General features: G+C 52.4%; 1 protein-coding gene across 5 annotated transcripts in view; it reads left to right on the forward strand.

Annotated features, from left to right (window-relative positions):
• PALD1 (phosphatase domain containing paladin 1) overlaps positions 1 to 21948 on the forward strand; it is a 72949-nt gene that overhangs the window by 41969 nt on the left and 9032 nt on the right. For 3 of the 5 annotated variants that reach the window (XM_074339546.2, XM_074339545.2, XM_074339543.2), the window contains 12 exons: positions 6 to 81; positions 840 to 991; positions 1332 to 1431; positions 1629 to 1732; positions 3754 to 3865; positions 4331 to 4459; positions 4936 to 5052; positions 5133 to 5288; positions 5586 to 5768; positions 6979 to 7119; positions 7369 to 7440; positions 11879 to 12019. In XM_074339546.2, coding sequence (XP_074195647.2) covers positions 6 to 81; positions 840 to 991; positions 1332 to 1431; positions 1629 to 1732; positions 3754 to 3865; positions 4331 to 4459; positions 4936 to 5052; positions 5133 to 5288; positions 5586 to 5768; positions 6979 to 7119; positions 7369 to 7440; positions 11879 to 12019 — 1483 coding nt within the window. Of the gene's footprint in view, positions 1 to 5; positions 82 to 839; positions 992 to 1331; positions 1432 to 1628; positions 1734 to 3753; positions 3866 to 4330; positions 4460 to 4935; positions 5053 to 5132; positions 5289 to 5585; positions 5769 to 6978; positions 7120 to 7368; positions 7441 to 11878; positions 12020 to 21948 lie in introns of all 5 variants that reach the window. The other 2 variants (XM_074339548.2, XM_019712447.3) reach the window with 1 other exon arrangement.

Below are 21948 nucleotides of genomic sequence, written 5' to 3' on the forward strand. Positions count from 1 at the left end.
GGCAGGTACCACCGCCTGCCCCTGCCAGAGCAAGGGGCCCCCCTGGAAGCCCAGTTTGATGCCTTTGTCAGTGTCATCCGGGTAAGTGTGGGTGGGAGTGATGGTGGGAGCACAGAGGGGGTGCAAGGGCCTGGAGAGTGGGTCTGTGTCTAGGCTCTGTCTCCATGGAGATGCTCAGGGTGGGTGTGGCCTCGGGATTTCCTCAGAAGAAGTGCTCATTCTGTGTTACGTATGGTGTCAAATGTGTTGGGTATGTAAACGTGTATATGGGGGTTGTGTGTGTACACATCTGTGTCTGTGTGTGGGATGTGTATACGTGTGTGTGTGGCTACGTATTTGTATATTCTCTAATGAGAGAGCCCAGTCCTGGACTTTGGCCGACCGGGCTGGTAACTTGCTGTGTAATCTTGGACAATATTTGAACCTCTAGACCTCAAGTTCATTTCTTTACTGGAGCTAAAATTCTTACCCTGTGGACTCTTCTACTGATACTTCCTGCGTCCTGGTGGTGTTTCTATCCCAACCCCTTATTTAGTTAGTGTCTCACTGGGTGTTAGATGTGGCCTTGTCCCTTCTGATGAGTTCTCACTTCCAGAGCGAGTTCCTTGGTCTCCGCCAGGGTCTGGGAAGGCGGCAGGGCCTGTGCACCAAGGGGGCAGGTGGAGCAGATCAGGTTGTGGGGTTAGGCAAAAGAGGCTGAGTGGCTGTTTGGCCTTGCCTTGCCGCAGTTGTAGGGTGGGGGTGAGCCTATGCCATGAACCCCCCCCCCCGCCCACTTGGTCCTCAGCCGAGGGGTTTCTGGGTCCTGCTCTTGTGTGATATGCATGGTCCTTCCCTAGGAGACCCCCAGTCTGCTGCTGCTCCGAGATGCCCACGGCCCGCCCCCTGCTCTCCTCTTCAGCTGCCAGACGGGCGTGGGCAGGACCAACCTGGGCATGGTCCTGGGTACCCTCATCCTGTTTCACCACAGTGGGACTGCCTCCAGGCTGGAGTAAGTGGCATGGGGCCCAGTGCCCCAAGGGGCTGCCCCAATATGCTGGGGACATACCAGGAGCTCAGAGTCAGAGCTAGAAACCAGGCAGTTGGGGTTCCTTTTCTGGTTTGCCATAGACTTGCTCGGTGACCTGGAGAAAGTCACTTGACCTTTCTGGGCCTCAGTTTCCCCCATAGCGGAAATGCCCGTTGTGTCCCCCATCGTGATTTCAAAAGGCAGACTTGGAGCCTGTAACCTGGTGCCTCCAGCAGCCGTATGAATGGGGGAGTGTTAAGAGTGGGGCCATCCTGGAGGCCTCTGGGAATGCTGATTGTGCTACTGCCTCCTTCCTTCTCAGGCCCGTCCCCTCGAAGAGCAAGCCACTGCCCATGGAACAGCTCCAGGTGATCCAGAGCTTCCTCCACACTGTGCCCCAGGGAAGGAAGATGGTGGAGGAGGTGAGCAAGGGGCTTGGGTGGGGGCAGCGGAGGGGCATTCACTCCACACTGGTGAAGTCTTTCTCCTTGGCCAATCATGTTCTCTCTCTCTCTCTCTCTTTCTCTCTCTTTTCCTATCTCTCACCATCTTATCTTTCCTTGGCTCTCCTCCTTTCCCACTGCTCTTCGCTCTTCTCTTCCTTGGTCCCCGGAGTCAGGTGGACAGAGCCATCACTGCCTGTGCTGAATTGCATGACCTGAAGGAAATAGTTTTGGAAAACCAGAGGAAGCTGGAAGGCATCCGGCCGGATAGCCCAGCCCAGGTGAGGCTTGGAGAGCTTCTGCTTTTGCATAAACCCTGCAGCCTGGATTGACTTTTCCTGGGTGTTTCTCCTCCCACAAGAGGAGTAGCTTTCAGAGGAAGGGGTAGATAGGAGAGCTGGGCCTGCAGGAAGGACAGACGGGGAGGAGGGGAAGTTTACTTTTCCTGCCAGGTCCCCTCGCTGCAGAATAAACAGGATGGAGGAAGGGGCTGCCGGCGGGGTGCTGGGGACCTCTGGATCCAAATACTTCCCAGACTGCTCAGGGCTCCCCCTGCAAACAGAACCCTTGGTGTTTCTTTGGGGAGGTTTGGTCCAGCCCACTGCTTCTGGAAGAGTGATGGGCTCTTGGGCTCTCAGCCGGCCTTTCCCCACACTCTGGGGAGAGGAGGTCGGCTTGACAGTGTTTGCACACAATGCATGGAAAGAATCTAAAGCCTGCAGAGCCATTTTCTCCTTTAACCCTTTAAAAGAACATCTTCTAAAAGCAATATCATATATGGAAACGTGAGAAATTAGAGAAGGGAAAAAAATCACCTGTAGTTGCCTGCTGGGAGCACGTGAGGATGGCTTCCTTCATTTTTCTATTTATGATGTTCTCGTGTAGGTTACCCCAGTATGCAGTTTGTATCCTACTTGTTTTGTCTTTCCCATGTCCCCACCTGGTTGTTGTCACTGAGATTTTCCTGGTTGTATAACTGACGCCCATGATGTGGTTCAGCCGTCATTGACCCGATAGGTTACGAGTGCGGGTTCTGGCCTGACCGCCTGGTTTCTGGTCACAGGCTCTGCCCCCTACAGGTGTACGGATGTGGGCAACCTGCTGAACGGCTCAAGTTGCCCCACTTGTAAAATGGGCCACGAATGATAACAATCCCCTAGGGTTGTTGTGAGCAGTAGGTCAGATAAGATCCATGAAGCACTTGGAAGGGGGCCTGACCCAGACCAGGTGTCCCTGGCATGTCACCAGCCATGATTTCCTAAACGGGCCCCTTCTTCTTGGGCAGTTGAGTCACCTTCAGTTTCTCATCACTGTGAACACTTTTACATCGAGTAGCTTCATGAAGATGAGTTTTTGTGCGTTTAGAGTTTTTTCCCCTTAGTCTGGGTGAGGGCCTGGCACACTGCCGCCCACGGGCCAGATCCAGCCCATCACTTGTTTTTGTAAATACGTTTTATTGAGACATGGTCTTGCCCATTCATTTCTGTGCTGTCTATGGTTCTCTTACTCTGTGGGGGCAGAGTTGAATAGTTGAAACAGACCATGTAGCCTGCAAACCTAGAGTACTTACTGTTTGGCCTTTTATAGACATAATAGTTTGCTGGCCTAGATTCCCAAAGATGGAATTCAACTTCATCAAAGGCCGTGACCTTTCTTTTGGGCCTATCCCGATCTGCCTTGCCCTCCGGAAGGTGGTATGGACCCAGCCAGAGAACCCTGAGATCTGAAGGCTGAAAGAGGGAGGGGCTTGAGGGATTAATCCCTTCTTTGACAAGGCCCCACCCAGAGGGTGCTGGGCTGGGGTTAGGGTACTTGTTTGGGGACCCATCAGCTGTGTGACTTTGAACAAGTCACTTCATCATTCTGAACCTCAGTTTATGACCTCAGTCATGATTATGGCCCCTTGGAGTGCTGTCATGAGGGTCTTTTTGTTTTCTTGTAGGGAGGGTCACTGGCTCAGGGAAGAGTGTTGATGCACTTGCTGCTTCAACACAGAGGGGTACACTGCCCTGCATGGTGTGTGGCGTTGGAGCAAAGCGGGGAGCCCCAGCCTGTCTCTGGGCTCAGGGGCAGAACTGTAAAGCCTGCTGTAGTCACCACAGCTGTCCCTGAACTACCGGTTATCTGCTGCAAATGGGGTAGGGTTAGATGCTTGGAAGAACTTCCAGCCTGGCAGAACTGTGTGATGAACGGAGGAACAGATTGTCTTCTGGGGATTTCTGAGGCTTAACTCCTGCCCTTCCTGGGGTGGGGACTGGGTGGCTCCGGCAGCGCCGTCTTTACCTCCCCACTCTCCCTCCTGGTCCCCTCCTTTCAGGGAAGCAACAGCCAGCACGGTGTTCGGCAGAGGGCGCTGCGGAGTCTGGAGCGATACTTCTACCTGATTGTGTTTAACTACTATCTCCATGAGCAGGTGGGGCCTGCGGATGGGTGGGCCCCGTGGGATCCCTCCAGCCTCCCCACCACAGTGACAGACATGGGGTCATCAGGGATCCCTGTGGAGCTGGGAAGGAGAGTAGGGCATGTGTGTTGGTTCTAGAGGAAGAAAGGTGTAGGGGAGGTGAAGAGACACCCAGATAGAGGGAGGGCTGCTCCCTGAGCAGTACTGGGAAAAGGGGTTCCCACCTCTCCCCCTGGGCAGTACTGGGAAAGGACACCCCACCTCTCTCCCCTGAGCCCGGTCTCTCTATGCTTGGCCAGGGCATCTGGGCCCAGAAGGATCTTGCTTCAGTTGTCTGGTCCTTGCTCCTCACCCCCTCATCCCCGTCTGGGGCCATCATGGATGTCTCTTGGGGCCCCCCAACCACAGCGCAGGCAGGGAGAATTCAGAATGGCCCTGTGCCCCTGAACTCCCATCTCTCTCTGCCTCGGGCTGCAGTACCCGCTGGCCTTTGCCCTCAGTTTCAGCCGCTGGCTGTGTGCCCACCCCGAGCTGTATCGCCTGCCTGTGACACTGAGCTCAGCGGGGCCTGTGGCCCCTGGGGATCTCATCGCCAAGGGCTCCCTGGTGAGTGTGGCTGTCTGTCTGGGGAAGTGGCAATGTGTGGGGGCTGGCCCTTGATTCCTGTGGGGTTGGGTAAAGCATTGCCTTCCCAGGAGGCAAAGGGGTGACAGCCTGTGGGGGTGGCGGAATCTTCTTGTGAGCATAATGGGGTCACTCGCAGGCCTCAAGGAACAGGTGCAGCTGCAGCCTCGTTCTAGTCCCCTCTGCTCAGTCTCAAACCCAAGTGCTCTGGGCAGGGAGTCTGGACAACTGGTTCTAGAGTCTTTGCTACCAGTTTCTCATCTTCGAGCCTCAGCTTCCTCATCCGGAGAGTGGGGACCGTCCCCCTTCTTGCCAGGGCTGTAGTGAAGCTCTGAGTGTGCAGACACGCTTTGTAAGCTGTGAAGTGCTGGTCCTGCCCTCCTTGGCTCCCCTCGGGCTGGCTCTAAACCTCTCAGTGGCTGCCCTGGGTCCCACCCAGCCTTGCTGTCTCCCCACAGGTGGCGGATGACCTCATCTCCCCAGATGCACTGAGCACCGTCAGAGAGATGGATGTGGCCAACTTCCGGCGGGTGTCCCGAATGCCCATCTATGGCACAGCCCAGCCCAGTGCCAAGGTGACCTGGGTCCGCTTGTGGGGTGGTGGGGTGGGGGGGGAGGTTGAGCCCTTTCACTGACCTCACTCCTGTGTCCCCAGGCCCTGGGGAGTATCCTGGCCTACCTGACTGATGCCAAGAGGAAGCTGCGGCAGGTTGTTTGGGTCAACCTGAGAGAGGAGGCTGTGCTGGAGTGCGATGGGCACAGCCACAGCCTGCGGTCGCCTGGGCCCCCCATGACAGCTGACCAACTGGAGGTGAGGCCCTTCTGCCTTCTACACGCCCGTACCTTGGACTTGGCCTGGGAGGGTCTGTAGAAGGTCCCATGCTCTCCTATTCTACAGATGGAGAGACTGAGGCCCCAGGAGAATCCATCTCAGGGAGTGGCTGATGCAGGACTCCCACTGTGGCCACCTGCCTGGCTCCTGGTCTGGTTATGACCGCTGAGGCTCAGGAAGGGGCAGGCAGGGTCCTGGCCATAGCATGCTCTGGTCTTTTAGGACTGACCTAGAGGCGGCCTCAGCGGCCTGTGCGCTCTGTCCCCCCTTCCCTAGAATCTGGAGACCCAGCTGAAGGCCCACCTGAGCATGCCTCGCGCAGGTGTGGAGGGCCCACAGACCCACAGGTTCCAGACGTGCCTCACCGTGAAGGAGGTCTTCAGCCAGCACCGCAGGGCCTGCCCTGGCCTCACCTACCACCGCGTCCCCATGCCTGACTTCTGTGCCCCCCGCGAGGAGGTGAGGGGGCCAGGTAGGCGAGGCCTCTTCCGAGGGAGAGGAGGCCCTCCCGCCTCCCCTCTGGCCTGGGCCTTGGCTGTGGGCATAGCTCTGCTGAGGGACTGGGAGCTTGTTCTATGAGGGTTCAGATTTGGTGGTTTCTTTACATCCCTTCCGAGCCTGGTGTTTGCACACACACACATGCACGTGCATTTGTTACGTGGTCAGGTGTATATGGGGAGGTGAGCATGTCCATGGTGTTTGTGGTATATGTGTCTGTTGGGGGACTGTTTTGAGTGGCTGTGGCAATCATTGTGCAGGGTGTATATATGTGCGGTGTGTGTATTTTTATGGCATCTGTGATGGATATCTTCACTAGGGTTTAAGTGTGGACAGTGTGCCTTTTGGGGAGTCATGTGGTGTGGTACATGTATGGGGTTTGTGGAGGAGGGTGTTATGGGATGCTGTGTGTGACGAAGGTGTTTGTGTGTGTGTCATATCTGTAGGTTTGTGACGTACGTGTCTGTGGATGTGTGTGTAGTGGGTGTCTTTAAGGTATGCAGATACATGTGTGTGGTGTGTGTGCCTGGCAGGTATTGTGTGTGAGTCACTGTGGGCCTGTGTGATATGTCTGTTGTTTGGGTGACGTGTCTGTGTGGGTGTGTGCTGGGTACGTGCAGGGCCAGTAATGTGCTTTCTGTGATAGGTGGTGATCAGACTTGGATTTCCTGCCTCACTTTGCTCTGTGGGTCTGGTTGCCCATAGTTTGTCGTCCCCTGGTGGCCACACATGGCAGTGATCCGCTGCGGGCGGTCAAGACTGCCCTTAGGCTGGGGGACCTGAGTTGGGTCCCCATCAGGAGGGCATTAGAGCAGGGGCTCCATGCATGTCTGGGGGTGCAGCACACGGGAGTGTGTACACGTGTGTATGTTCTGCCTGGTAGACTGTGGGAGACAGGAACCCCAGGTGTGTGTGTGTGTGTGTGTGTGTGTGTGTCTGCTCCAATGTCCAGTCCCGGTCCGTCCTGGGGTGGAGGTTACGCTTGCACAGGGGTGGGGCTGTTTACATGAACATGGTCTTGTGTGAACTGCAGTGAGGTGAGTGTGTATGCAGGTTGTGAGCCCGACACAGAGCCTAGCCCAGGGCGCACACGACCTTTTCAGGTGAGCCACCTCTGGAGTCTGTGCAGCCAGGGGCACCCACTGACTTAGACCTTGGTCTCTCCACGCAGGATTTTGATCAACTGCTGGAGGTCCTACGGGCTGCCCTCGCCAAGGACACGGGCACCGGCTTCGTGTTCAGCTGCCTCAGTGGCCAGGGCCGGACCACGACCGCCATGGTGGTGGCTGTGCTCGCCTTCTGGCACATCCGAGTATGTGAGGCCTCTTGTGTGAGGACAGGGGTCTGCCCAGGCAGGCTGGGCACTCAGTCCCTGGGAACACTATGCCAGCAGGGTGTGGGGGGCGGAGGTGATGCCAGGTGTGGTCTCCGAGCCCCCTCCCATCAGTCCTGGGCAGAGGACAGGTGGGGCTGGCAGACCCCTGGCCAGGGGCTCCTGGCATGAGGGAGAGGTACAGTTTGGGTAGGAGTGCGCCCCATCCCAGCAGCTGTTCTCCCTCAGGGCTTCCCAGAGGTGGGCGAGGAGGAGCTCGTGAGTGTGCCTGATGCCAAATTCACCATGGGGGAGTTTGAGGTGAGCATGCCCCGTGGGGTCCCCAGGGGACACATGGGGGAGGGGAGAGGGCGAGTCTTGCTGGCAGGTCTGGTGGGGATCTTCAAAGCTCTTCTCAGTGCTGTTGCCTTCTTCCACCTCATCCCATTAGTGCTTCTGTGTACCCATTTCACAGATGAGCAAACCAAGGCATGGGGCAGCTTGGCTCTGGGACCCTGACAGCTGACCATTGGAGATGGGGGGACTGGACCCTCCTCACCCTGCCTAACCCTACTGTTAGGCTAGCTACTGTGTGGCCTGGGGGAGGCCACTGACCACCGTCTCGTCTGGGTAGCATTGACAACCTCCTCGTAGGCACCTAGGACCCAGCTGTGGTTGGTGACTTTGGAGCAGGGCCCTGGCCTGCCCTACCCCACCCCCATTACAGTCCAGGGCACTGGATGGACAGCCACTAACATTTCCGATTTAGTCACCCATGTATTATGCACCTGCCACATGTCGTCTCCCAGACACCTTGCAGGTGGGTGGCAGTGTCTTCCTCTTACAGGTGGGGAATGTGGAGCTCAGAGTAGGCACGTGGCTGCCTGGTGTGGGTGTTGTAGTTGGCTCCCGCCTACCTGGCCAGTCTCACCATTTGCCCTTCCCTGCTGAGCTGCTACCCTGGCTTCTATGCATGCCCTCAAACTCGCCAAGCTCTCAGCTTCTGGGCCTTTGCATATGCTGTTTCCTCACCCTGCACCTCTTCTCTCTTCTTTCTCCTTGGTTGATTTGCTGATTCTTTTATTTTTATTCTTTTTATTGTGATAAAATGTCCATTACAGAAATAACCATTTAAACCATTTTTAAGTGTACAGTTCTGTGGCATTAAGTTCATTTTCATTGTTGTACAACCATCACCACCATCCATCTCCAGACCTTTTTCATCATCCCAAATTAACTATACCCATTAAACAATAAGTCTCTTACCCCTAGTAACCACTGTTCTATTTTCTATCTCTATGAATTTGACTATGCTACCTACTGCATATAAGTAGAATCACTTATAATATAGTACATATAATGAATATTTGTCCTTCTGTGTCTGGCATATTTCACTTAGGATAATCTCTTAAAGATTCATCCATGTTAAGCATGTATTAGAATTCCACTCCTTTTTAAGGCTGAATAATATTCCATTGTATGTATATACCACATTCTGTTTATCCATTCATTTGTTAATGGACACTTGAGTTCTTTTCACCTTTTGTCTATTTCGGATAATGCTACTATGAACACAGGCAAACAAGTATCTGTTCGAGTCTCTGCTTTCAATTCCAGAAGTGGAATTGCTGGATCATATGGTAACTTTAATTTTTGAGGAACTGCCATATGTTTTTCCATAGTAGCTGCATCATTGTACATTTCTATCAGTAAAACTCAAGGGTTTCAGTTTCTCTACATCCTTGCTGACACTTGTAGTTTTCTGGGGTTTTTTTTATTTTTTATTTTTTTGATACTAGCCATCCTAGTGGGTATGAAGTGCTATCTCATTGTGGTTTTGATTTGATTTGCATTTCCCTAATGACTAATGACGTTGAGCATCTTTTCATGTGCTGTTTAGCCATTTGTATATCTTCTTGGAGAAATGTCTGTCAAGTTCTTTGCCCATTTTTGATTTGGGTTGTTTGGTTGTTGTTAAGTTGTAGGAATTCTTTCTGTGTTCTAGATACCAATCCCTATCAGATACGTGATTTGCAAATATTTTTTCCCTGTCTGTGGGTTGACATTTTACACTATTGAGAATGTCCTTTAATGCAGAAGTTTTAAATTTTAATGTTCAAGTTGTCTATCTTTTCTTGTGTTGCTTATGCTTATGGTGACATCTCTGAAGTCATTGCCAAGTCCAATGTCATGAAGGTTTCCCGGTGTTTTCTTCTAAGAGTTTTATAGTTTAAGCTCTTAACATTTAGGTCTTTGATCCATTGTGAGTTAATTTGTGTATATAGTGTAAGGTAAGGGTCCAAATTCATTTTTTTGCATGTGGACATCCAGTTTTCCCAGCACTGTTTGCTGAAAAGAATGTCCTTTCCCTCATGGAATGGTCTTGCATCTTTGTCAAAAATCATTTGACCATATATGCAAGGGTTTATTTCCAAGCCGCATTCTTCATCTTTATGTCAGCCCCTCAGATGTGATAGTTAGAACTCTCTTTGTTCCCTGCCAGCCCTGCGCTAGGAGCGCTGCATGCATTCCCTTCTTTACTCTTCGCAGCCCCCAAGAGTTAGGTGCCCTTGCAATCCCAGTGGACAGATGAGAAAACTGAGGCACAGGGAGCTAATAAGCTAATAAGCTAATGTGGCTCACCCTAGAGCCACATTAGTGAGGTGATGGTCTTGGGGTACAAGCCAGGTAGTGGATCTCAGAGCCTGTGTTCCAAAGTTACATTATTTGACCTGAAGATGCCCCTGTACCCCTGTCCTCACCCACCCCAAGACATTCTCCAGTTTAGATCAGCTTCCTTTCTAATTAGTTTGGGCCTATTGAGCCCATAGCCCAGTGGGGAGCATCCAACAGAGTGTGAAGAGTGCTGGAATAGACATCAGTTCTGAGGGCCGAGGGTACAGCTGAGGGAGCCCAGGAGGGCTTCATGGAGGAGGTGACATTTGAGTGCATTGTTTGGAAAGATGAGTGAGTTCGCTGGGTGAGAAGGAGAAGTGTGCAGAGGAAGTCAAGTGTGCAAAGGTGGGAGTCTGGAAAGGGCAGGAGCTATTTAAGGCTGTGATTGGCCAGAATGAAAGGAAGTGGGGCTGAGGTGGGGGGACCTAGATTGTGAAGACCTTGGCGAGCCACACTATGTGTTTGACCTACACCTTGAGGCCAGTAGGGAGGCGGAAGAGGTTGTAATCAGACTCTCATTCTGGGGGGCCAGTTGTGTGGAGGAGGGAGTGGGGAGGAGAGGCGGGGCCTGAGTGAGGAGGGTGCCACCTGGCAAACAGGAGAAGGCCAGTTCCCATTGGTAGGTCTTGGGGACCACTGGCTAAGAGGGCACCCAGGATGACCTCTGGCTGGTGGTTGTGACAGCTAAGGAGCTGAAGAATTCACGGGAGGAGGAATTTAGGGGAGAGGCTAGATATTCACTTCATTTAGTTTGAAAAAGCTGCAGTTTTCTGCCGGGGGCGTTCCCTGTGCGACAGTTTCTGACCTTGTGCCTTCCTGGGAACCAGCCTGTGGTCTGCACTCCTCTCCAGCAAGGTGTGGACCCAGAGCCTGGGACCAGGGTGTCGCTGAGCAGCAGCCTCTCGGAGGCCTGAGCCACATTAGCTGAGTTCTCCCAGGCTATGGGGACCTCTCCTCCCACTTGGCTGTGACTCCCTCTCTGCCGGGGTGCCAGCCCTGGGCTGGGCCTTGCTGAGAAATGCTGGAGTGGGGGAGAGCCCCCCCTACGGTGGTTACGCTGGTCCTGCTATTGACCAGTCGTGGAGATGAGGACGATAGGCCATGTGTGCAGGTGGCGGCCACATGGAGAGAAGAGTGAGGTCACGTTTCTGTCCTTTTGTTCATTTAGCAGCTGTCCACAGGGCACTTAGGGGTCAGGGAGCTTTTTGTCTAGTGGGGAGCGGGTGTGAAACAAGTGCGCACATAGATGGACGAGCAGGTGCACTGTGGGACTCTGAAAGGACTTTACAGGGTGTTGGGGGGGGGTGGTGGTGCATTAAAGGGCTCCAGGAAAGCTTGGTGCTGTAGGGACAGTTATGACTGAGGCAGGATGCAGGCGGTCAGACCTAGGGAAGCTCTCAGTTTTATTTCAAGTGGAAGGGAGTCATGAAGAGATTGAAGCTGGGGACATGGGACAGGCTCACATTTCTCAGAAACCCTCTCTGGCTCCCAGGGAGAGGTGGAGCTGCTACACTGGGGATGAGAGGTGATGGGGGCCTGGGTTGGTGCTGGCTGTGGGGGTACAGAGTAGACGGATTCACAGGGGGGATCCACAGGGGAGTGGCTGAGCGGTGGGGAAGAGCCCAGCACTACCGAGTGACCGTCCCTGGCCTCAGTTTCCCCAGGAGTCAAGGGGGACTTACGTCAGATGAGTGGTGTCCACACTGCATTCCCATAGCCAGGTGTCCTGAAGAGCTTGAGGCTGCTACAGGGTGCAAGCGGAGCCAGCAGGCCCCCCACATAGGTTCATCATATTCCCTACCTCACCCCACCAGCCCCAGTTCCACACCTGTTTTGTAGATTAGAGTTCTTGATAAGGTTTTGTTTGAAGCAAGGTTTCTGCTGCTTAGAAAACTAAACCCCTTAGGATATCCAGGAACCCCCTTGCTCCCCACACTCATCTGAGAACTGAGGGCAGGCAGGTCAGGGCTGGGCCTTTAGGCTGGGGTGCCCCTGGGTGTGGGGTGAGCCTGTTGCTGGGGCAGGAGGCCTCACCTGCCTACCTTAGTTTTCCCTCCGCTCAGCCCCTCTCCTCTGGCCCCAGGTGGTGATGAAGGTGGTGCAGCTGCTGCCCGATGGGCACCGCATGAAGAGAGAGGTGGATGCAGCGCTGGACACGGTCAGTGAGACCATGACGCCCATGCATTACCACCTGCGGGAAATCATCGTCTGCACCTACCGCCAGGTGAGTCCCCCTGCCCCGGGCACAGCCAGGGTGTGGCTGCCGAGGCTGGGAGGTTGCTGGCGTCCCATGGGCCCTCCAGGGCTCGCAGGCACTTCTCCACCTTCTGGAAGTGGAGGTGATCCCTGAAATGGAAACATGCCCAGCCCCAACTGGCCCTGCCTGGATTCTGGAGGGTAAGGTGGGGTGTGTGCAGCTGTGAGGTTCAGAAAATCCGACAGCGGCTTCGGCCCTGGAACCCATCAAGGATGCGACAATCAGAACGATCCCTGTGGTGCCAGGTGTTGACCCTCCAGTGTCTTTCACGGGGGCCCTGGGCAGGAGGCAGCGAACATGGCCTGCTCTGTGGTTCTGGAGAGGGGCTGTTTCCTTATCAGCAGGGCAGCAGTCCTGTGGTTTAACACTGATGCTGCTGAGGCCCTGGGCGTGATAAAAATCAGAGGTTTCCACAAACGTCCAGATCTTATGTAAAAGTCCAGATTTTCAGCCTATCGAGGAAAAATGTGCACTCTGCTCCTGCAATTGGCCATAGTCTCCAGCACTCTGTTACGCACGGCCCTCCTCGCCCAGTCATGTAATCTGCCAGGCAGCCTGGGCATTGGACTCTGTGGCCTCTGGGCTTTGTGTGGAACACACTGACCTGCATAATTTTGTTCTTCTCTGGTCTGGTGAATTTGGTTGGCTGCTGGGGCAGAGGAGGGTGCTGGAGTGGGAAGAGGGTGCTGCAGCTGTGGGGGGAGCGGGGGGCTTCAAGAAGGCTGTGCCTGAAGTGAGTGAGTTACCTCCATGGGTGCCAACCTTGTTTTTTCTGTTGCTGGCCAGTCACGCCCGAAGACAGCTTCTGCCTGTGGCCCCTGCAGAGAAGGGGGCTGCCCCAAGCCTGTCCCATGCTCAGCCTGCACCAGGCACATCTTGGTGAAATGGCTGGTCCAGGCCAACCTTTGCTCAGGGTGATGGATCAGACCTGATTAGGGCAAAGGGTGGGTGCTTGGCTGGAGGCAGGGCATCTGAGGTCAGGCTATGACCAGGGTCAGAGGTCATATGGAAGGGCTGCCAAATGTGGGGTGGGGAAGGTGGTTAAGGAGTTTCAGAAAATGGACTTTGCTGAACTTTGGAAGATGGGCTAGTTTTCCCCAGGGCCAACAGCTATATTGTATCCCCTTTGAGTATCCACTCACAGTGGCCTCGTATGCTGCCACCAGATGGCAGCAATGAACTACGAGACTGAGCTCCTCCCACTTTTAGAGACTACAGAGGGCAGAGAACTGAGGCGTCCAGTTCTCTTTGTAGCCTGAAGCCCAAGTAGTTGAAAAGGGGCGCCTAGCCTTACTTCAAAGAATCATCGGTCCCCCATCCCACACTGGACACAGTGTCAGAGTCCTCCCCACGTTCCCTTCCTTCCAGCCCTGCTGTCCCTTAAGTGCCTTCAGGCATTCCGTGTATTCTACCCTACCCCACCCTCACAGCTGATAGGCCCTCCTCTCCTCTGAGCTCTGCAGCCCTGGATGTCCATTGTGAGGCACACAGAGGGTGAGCAGAGAGCACTAAGGGGGCATGAGCTGTAGGAAGAGAGGAGAGGTCCCACAGAGCTGACCTTGAACAATCCCAATATAATGAGAGCTGGGGAGGGCACTTCAGGCAGGGCACTGCATGGGCAAAGGCCAGGAGGCTGAAAAGTGTAAAGTGAGCTAGAGGTGGTGAAGGTGCTTCGGTGCCCACAAACACAGTTGTATTGGGAACTGTCAGAGATGAGGTCGGATGGGTAGGTTGACTCTACTCTATTGGCAATGGGGCCGGAAGGGTGGTGTGGTTGGGGCTATGTTTAGCAGTGGTTGTTCCGGCTGCCTTTGGGGTGTGGAGTGTTTTAATGAGGAGGGAGGAAGCAGAGCCAGTGAAGAGCTCTCACCCTCTCCCCACCGTGCCCACCGACCCCCATTCCAAAGTCCTGAATGGTGCTGTCCTTTGCAGTGGGAGAATGGAGATCCCTGGTGGTGTCCTGGCAGCAAGATGTAGAGTCATTCGCCAGGATGGCCACCAGGTGGCCCCAGTGAGCGGGGCTGAGGCCAAACTCTCAAGGGGGCTGAAGAGCAGAGGGGCCTGAGACACCCTCTAAGCCAGTCCTTCTCCCCCATAGATTCACCTGGCAGCTTTAAAACATACTCATGACTGATCCCCAGAGAGTCTGATTTAGTTGGTCTGCTGGGGGGCTAGAGCATGGGTCTTTTTTTTTTCAAGTTCCCTAGGTGACTCCAATGGCCAGTCAGGTGGAGAAGCACATCTTGTAAGCAGGGTCCCCTACATTAGTGAGCTGCAGGATCTCCTGGAGGTGTGTTACAATGCATGTTGCTGGGCCCCACCCCTGAGGTTTTGATTCTGGATGTGTCTGGGTCTCCTAGACGACGCTAATGCTCTCTGTCGGGCACCACACTTGTCAATTTCTGCAGAGAAGCCCGCTGAGATTTTGTGGGGGATTCCTTTGTGTAAATAAACTGGGGGGGGGGGGTATTGCCTTAACAATACTTCCTAACCATAGTCATTCTTCTGATCGATGTACGTCATGGGTCTTTCCATTCATTTAGGGCTTCTTTAGTGTCTTACACGATGTTTTGTAGTTTCCAGAGTGTAAGTTTTGCCCTTCTTTTGTTAAATTTATTCCTGTTTTATTATAGGTATGCTATTATAAATGGAATTGATTTCCTTATGCCACTTTTTAGCCTGTTCATTGCTACTGTATAGAAATACGATTGCTATTTATATATTGATCGTCTGTCTTGCAACTTTGCTGAATTTGTTTGTTAGTTTTAATACGTTTTTGTTTTAGTCGATTCCTCAGAATTTTCTACAGGCAAGATAATGTCATCTGCAAATTGAGATAGTTTTACTTCTTCCTTTCCAAGCTGGATGCCTTTTATTTCATTTTCTTGTCTAATTGCCCTGGCAAGATCTTCCAGTACAGTGTTGAATGGAAGTGGCAACAGCAGACATCTTGGTCTTTTTCCTGATCTTAGAGGGGAAGCTTTCAATCTTTCACTATTCAGTATGACGCTAGCTGTGGGGTTTTCATAGATACCCTTTATCAGGTTGGGGAAGTTCCCTTCCATTCCTAGTTTATTGAGTGGTTTGTTTGTTTTTCATGAGTAGATGTTAAATATTGTTAAATGCTTTTTCTGTGTCTATTGGGATGATGAAATGGGTTTTGCCCTTTAAAGGTATAATATATTATGTTAATTAATGTTTGGATTTTAAACTAGTCTTGCATTTTAGGAATAAATCCTATTTGGTCATGATGAATGATCTTCATATATTTCTGCATTTGGTTCGTTGAGGATTTTTGCATCAGTCTCACAAGAGATATTGAGCTGTAGCTTTTCTTTTTTTTAAATGATGTCTTTGGTTGGTATTAGGGTAATATTGGCCTCATAAGATGCTACCCTCTCTCGCTTTTACAGATGCAGAGACTGACGCATAGAAAGAAAGAGAGGGGATCACAAGTATATTAGTCGGTTTGGGCTGGCATAACAAATTACCACAGACTGCATGGCTTAAACAACAGCAATTTATTTTCTCACAGTTCTGGAGGCTGGAACGTCCAAGATCAAGGTTCTGGCTGATTCGATTTTTAGTGAGGACTCATGCTGGCTCACGTACAGCTGCCTCTTCCCCATGTCCTCACATGGCCTTTCCCCATTGCATGTGTGTGGACAGAGAGAGGCTGAAGGAGGGAGGGCGGGAAGGAGGGCGGGAGGGAGGGAGGAGCTCCCCCGTATCTCTTCTCATAAGGAAACTAATCTTGGAGGTCATCTAATCATGGACTCCTAGAAGTGCTGTTAGAGAACAAAGAAAGAACTAAAAGCGGCTTCAATCCCAGTTGGCATTTCACAGGCCAGTTTCAAAAAAGGGAAGGACCTTTCTAGGGTTGCCAATGGGTAGCCTTGTTAAATGTGTCCATTTTAAAGAAAGCAAGAAAGAAAGAAGCAGCAATGTAAAAACCCACCTACCATCTAATATGGTTGGTGTTTCCCAAAAGAAATTTTAGTATCAGAAAAGTAGAGTGGGTATTATCTCAGACTAGAGGACAATCTCTGAAAAAAAAAATGTGTATTTCTAGATCCTATGGACTTGTGAAACTGGTCGTGGACCGGGATTTGGGAATTGCAGCTTTGGGCGACTAGGCCACTCACTCCTTTAATCAGAAAGCAGAATCCCTCCTCCATGGTCACCGTGCACTCACCCCGGCCTGGCTGGATCCAGAGCCTGTGTCCTGCCAAAGGTCAGGGTGCTCTGAGCTGTCCCAGCTGCCTCTAGATTAGAAAGGGCATCTGGCCAACTTGGCATGTGTGTGTGTGGACACTGGACTGGACTTTATTATGGCCGACACGGCCCAGTGTCAATCCCTGTGTAGATGGAAAGGAAGCAGGTTAGGTGGTTCTAGGCTGATGGCTGATTGGTAGAAGGAACATGGATGTGGGAGATGGAAGGAACTGGGTTGCAACGGGGCTATCTGCATCCTCTCTGAATGCTATGTCCCTACCTCTAGGCTGGCCTAATGCTGCTTTCCTGGCCGGGCTGTGTGTGGGAAGGACGCAAGGACTGGAAGCATAGGGCTTGGCTGACGCACAGTAGGTGCTCAACACGTGGGAGGGCTTTTAGGATCATTGTAGGGCCAGAGTGCCCCGTGATGTTCCTCTGCGCTTCCAAACCCCTGTATCAACCCTCAGATTTTAGTTCTAAAAGGACTGAAAGGGCATTTGACCCCTCTGTTTACCGATGAGCAAGAGAGTAGCTTGCCTACGTCTCTCGTGAGTTAATAGCAGAGCTGGGATGAGAGGCAAACACCTTACTCCCAGCCCTGAGCCCCTCCCCTGACCACGTCACTCTTGACCCAAGGTGGGCTGTGGGGGCTTGCTGAGGCTCCAGAAGAAAGCTGCTGCTTCTACCCTTTCCCTCTGATGGACTGACCCTTCTGGAAGTTGGCAGCTGTGTCTTACCCCTGGTATGTGGCTGTTTATTTGTTAAACCCCTGCCTTCTGGTTTTAAACCAAAAGTCCCAGGGGTCTCCGGTGGAGCCTGCAGCTCAGAGCAGGCCCGAGTGCAGGGTGTGCAGGTGACACTCATTGGCCTGGCTGGGGCTCCGGAACCTTTGAATGGAAATGGACCTGAGCCCGGGCTCGGGCAGGGTTTATCACCTACACCAGCTCCGTTTGCCTGTGAACATTCCAGGTCCAGTCCACATTCTGCCCATCTATCTGAAGTTTTCCTCCCGGGAGTCCTCAGCCTTGCGATTCTGAAACCCTCAACTACACGTGGCTCCTCGGTTTCCTGCCATGACCCCCCAAAACCCCCAAACAGTGAATTTCCCTTTCCTGGCCCCTGCCAGGTTCAGCACTCAACTTCCACTTTAATAATAAGCAATTAAGAAAACAGCTCCTGGAGCTTGGCGTTTCTACTTCTTCCAGCAATAACAGTGTTTCAGGGCCCTCGGCAAAAAGAAGTGGGAGAATTCGGAGGTCACATCTCTGTTGTAGATCAGAAAGGAGGGCTCAGAATGTGCATAAATCTCATGGGCGTGGTGGGGTTGCACCCAGTGGGGAGGACTGTGAGCTGGCTCGTTGTTATAGAGACGATGTGAGGCCACCCAGTGTCCCAGACTCTTGCCAGCCCGGTGATCCTTTCATGTTTGCTGTTTTCCTCTCTGGCCTCTGTGCACTTGCACACACTTTCCCTCAGAGGTGCAATCACGGTGCACGCACAGGCTGGCCTGCTTGGAGGACGTTCACGCATGTAAACGTGTGTTCAGCCAACACACGCTTACTGGGCGCCTGGCCTGTGTCTGGGGGTGGGCCCGTGGAGGAAGCGTCACTGAGCTTATGTTCTACTAGAAGGAGGAGAGGCAAATTAATCAGTAGTTTCAGCTCATGATGTTTTGTCCTGTTTGCTGAAGAGCTTTTCACATTATTGCGTTTAATGTGGGCCTTACACGCAGTCGAGCGGAAGTGGCCCAGTGTCCCCTGCGGCTGCTGTGGATGTGGCCCCTCAGATCTGCCTGCTCTCTGGGTGGGGGAGGATGCAGAGATTGTCCTGGTGCGTGTTGCTCTTGCACCCGTGTGGATTATGTCTGTAGGCTGATTCTTCCAAGTCGTATTAGTGACTGAGTTGAAAGGTCGGCACTTACTGTTTGTTTTTAAAAATGATTTTGGAAAATTTCAAAGTAGGGAGAATATTTTCACGAACCCCTGTTTGCCCACCTCCCAACTTCAGGACTTACCAATCAGGGCCAGTCTTACTTCATCTAAAGCCCCCTCCACCGCCCCCACTGTCCCCTGCCCCACTGGATTATTTTGAAGCAAGTCCCAGCACCTCATTATTTCTTCTATAAACATTTTCAGCACACACCTGCAAGAGGGGGGAGTCTTTTTAAAAAGATCATCATAATACCGTTGTCATACTTAAAACATCAGTAATTTCTCATCATCATCCAATACCTCGTCAGTGTTTAGATGTTGTCACTGGTCTCGTAATGTCTGTTTGCAGTTGGTTCAGGATCCAGAGAAGATCCACCAGTCGCATTTGGTTGATGTGGCCCTTAAGTTGCGTTGAAACTAGAACACTTCTCCTTTCTTCCCTGGCAGTGTGTTTGCTGAGGTAACTGCATTGTCGCGCTGGGCCTTCTGCAGCTGGACCTTGCTAACCGCACCCTGGTGTAGCTCAGCCTGTGTTGCTGTCCCTGTGCTTCTTGAGCCCGAGGCTTGGTCAGATGCAGCTCCGTTTTTTTCTGAACAGTCATGGTGGTGCTGTGTGCTCCCTGGGGACATGGAAGGTCCTGTGGTCTCTCTTGTCACCTGTCAGACGCTGGTGCTCGTCCCCTGGATTCCTTATTTCATTGGGGATTTGCAAAGTGGTGATATACTGACTCTGTCATTCCCTCTGCATTAATTAAGTACAATACTTCCAGGAAGAGAGACCCAGGAGGTGTAGTGGAGCCGGAGGTAGGTCTAGTGCTGGCTTTTCCCTTGATTTACCCAACGTTAGAGGGTTGGGAGGTGCCTCTCTAAAGTTGGGGGGAAGGATGTTGGATTCAGTGAGCCCCAATGCTCCTGCAGACAAGGAACCAGACCAGATTAGATGAAGGTCTAGGCTGGGAAAGGAAGACAGAGGGGCTCATGAGGGGAGGCTGAAAGTGGTTGGAGGCCAGAGTCCAGCCCTGACATGTCCTAATATCTCCTCGGCTACCTCAGAACCCGCCCGAAAGGTGCTGACTAGATATTCTCACATGCACAGTCCAGCTCAACCCTCACTCTGTGCCTGTGCCTGAGCAAGGGCGGGATGTAAGGTTCCCTCCAGTTTTGCATTTGAGGAAAGGAGGCACTGGGCTTGCCCAAGAACACACAGCTGGAGATGGCAGGCGGAGGGTGAGACCCCGACTCTTAGATCAGGCCCTCTTCACTGGGCCACCCTGCCTCCCAAGGAGGAGGAGGCACAGTTTCACCTTTCTGCCCACCTCCAGCTTCACTGGGGGTTAAAATAAGAACTAGAAGCCATGATACTTGCCCTTGTATTTCCAGCCAAAACGGGAGAGAGGGCCAGAGGTCAAGACACATTTCATATGTGTGTGATGGGTCCAGCTTGGAGAGGGCTTTTTGTGGAGGGGTTATGGGACCAAACCCACACACACAGTTTCCATAGAGACTGACCTTCCTGGTGCGATAGTCTTGGCCCCTCTTTCTGCCGAGGCCTCTCTCAAGCTGCCCAGCCTCTGGGGGCTGTAGCCTAGTGACGCCTCTTCCATTCTTTAGAGTGTTGGTGAGATGGGATCAGGGCCTGATCCCTCAGTGTGTAGAAGAGGGCCAAACACTCAGGGCATTTAAAAAAACAGCCTCAAAGGGAAAAAAGAAAGAGAAATCCCTTTGAACTAAGTCACTCCATGAAGTTGGGATAGAGAAGGCTGGGCCCCTCGCTGAGGAGAATCCAAGATGGCCGTCATCTGCTGGATTAGTTGTTTCTTGCTGGGCCTGGACAGGGAAAATATTTGTGACAGAAACCAGGTCAGGGCTCCTAGAGGAAGCCCCGTTAGAATCATTAATGTCAGGGGCACTTTTCCTTAGCCTTGGCTGGTGACATTTGTGTTCTTTATTTAAAACAGTCTAATGTATCTCCCGTCTGTCCTGACAGAAAGAGTTTGAAGGGCTCCACAAATGTCTGTTGAGGTTAAGGTAGCCACACGGAGAGAAGTAAACTGTCCTTTGTTCTCCAACTGAGATTTCTTTTATAAAGACAGGCATGCTTTAACTTTGAGCAGTACTTTCTGAGTTTTCTAAGAACTTATATTTTAGACCCATTTTGCTGAAGGAGACACTGAGGCCTCATGAAGTCTTGTGACCAGCCAGAGACAGAGCCAGGACCTGTCTCTCAACTCCTCCGCCTGCATTTCTTTCCCTCCACTGTGATGGCCACGACCCAGGGGGCAGTTTCGTTGTGGTGGAAAAAGGAAGGGTCGGCAAGGAAGCCACCAGCCCCTAACTGCATATACTGCCCTGGATTCGTGCAGAGTTGCTAAGAGGTCAAAGAGATCCAGTTCAGTGTCCCAAGGACTAAGGCTATGATCCTAAGAAACATACAAAGTGAGACAGCTCTGGCTTTGAGCCCCAGGTGGGGTCTCTCACAGTCTCTTCAAGACTCTGGCTTGGCCAAAGTCATTCCCTGGAGACCTCATTCCAGTAGGTAATGTGTCTCCAGGGCCTGGGCCGAGCAATTAGAGCAGCCCTGGAATGCTGTGAGCTGTCACATAAAATAGGACAGAAGGAAAGGGTTTCTTCCCAAGGCTCTTTCACACCCAGCCCAAAATAGAGCCAGTGGGTCGGTGAGTGGTTGCCAAAAACGAGGCGGAGGGGAGGGGAGAGAGAGAGAGAGAGACAGAGAAAGATGCTCTCAGTAGCTGAGACCTCTTTTGCTTTCTTTTCCTTCCCATTGTGTAGCTGAGATGGAACCATTTTTGCCTGGGGATGGAGTACTTTCCTGGTTTATTCAATAGCAAATATCCATTGAATACCTAGAGTGTCCCTGCCTGGCTTGGTTTCTGAGTGTGCACTGTCAGGCTGGAAATTTTCAGTGGTTTGGGAAGAGTGTAAATGTCAACCCGAGCGTACCCTAGTATATTGTCAGGTTGTGGTTGTCACCAGAGGTGTCTCCTTCTGGGGCTTATCTCTGTCCGCTGTGCAAGGGCTCATCTCTGAAATCCGACTTCCACACCTCACCTGGCACAAGTAGGGCTCCACAAATATCTGTTTAGTGAGCCGATGGATTGGTGGAAGGTTGACTAAGTCATTGTATGATCAGATAGGAAACCTGACCCCTACCTTCTTTGTATCTTTTGGGTCTTCGTCCACACTGTTGATCTTCCAAGAGAGGGCGCTCTTCTCCAGCAACTGAAAGAGCCTTGGGGTCCGGGGAAACTGGTTCTGGCGCTGGCTCTCTGCAAGGAAGGGACTTCCTTGCAGAGAGCCAGCGCCAGAACCAGTGTCCCCATGCAACCTCGGGAAGATCACTTTGGCCTGCATGGGCCTTAGCTTTGTTGTCACCTGGGGTCACTGTCGCTGCTCTGCCTGCCCTGAAGGGTGGTGGAAACACCAGCCTGGGTGTGGTGTGAGGTGACAGTGGGTGTGTAGGGTGTGGTGGCAAGCGGGTTGGGACGCCAGATTGTCTCACTGGGTTAGGTCCAAAGACAGCGGGCTCCTGAGGGCCAGGACCAGGTCATGTTGGCGCTGAACCCCAGAGCCTGACCTACAGGTGCACAATGTTTGTTGAATGAATGGCACACAGAGAAGCTATGCGCCAGGTTTAGCACCTTCATGCTTGGAAAGCGCTTAATAAAAAATGACATCTTTGGGAAACCAGTTACCCACCCCTTTTCTCTCTCCTGGGGACAACATACGGAA

This window comes from Rhinolophus sinicus, chromosome 15 (assembly GCF_057876585.1).
Source record: "Rhinolophus sinicus isolate RSI-liver-muscle chromosome 15, RSI-T2T, whole genome shotgun sequence".
In the NCBI taxonomy this organism is placed as follows: Eukaryota; Metazoa; Chordata; class Mammalia; order Chiroptera; family Rhinolophidae; genus Rhinolophus; species Rhinolophus sinicus.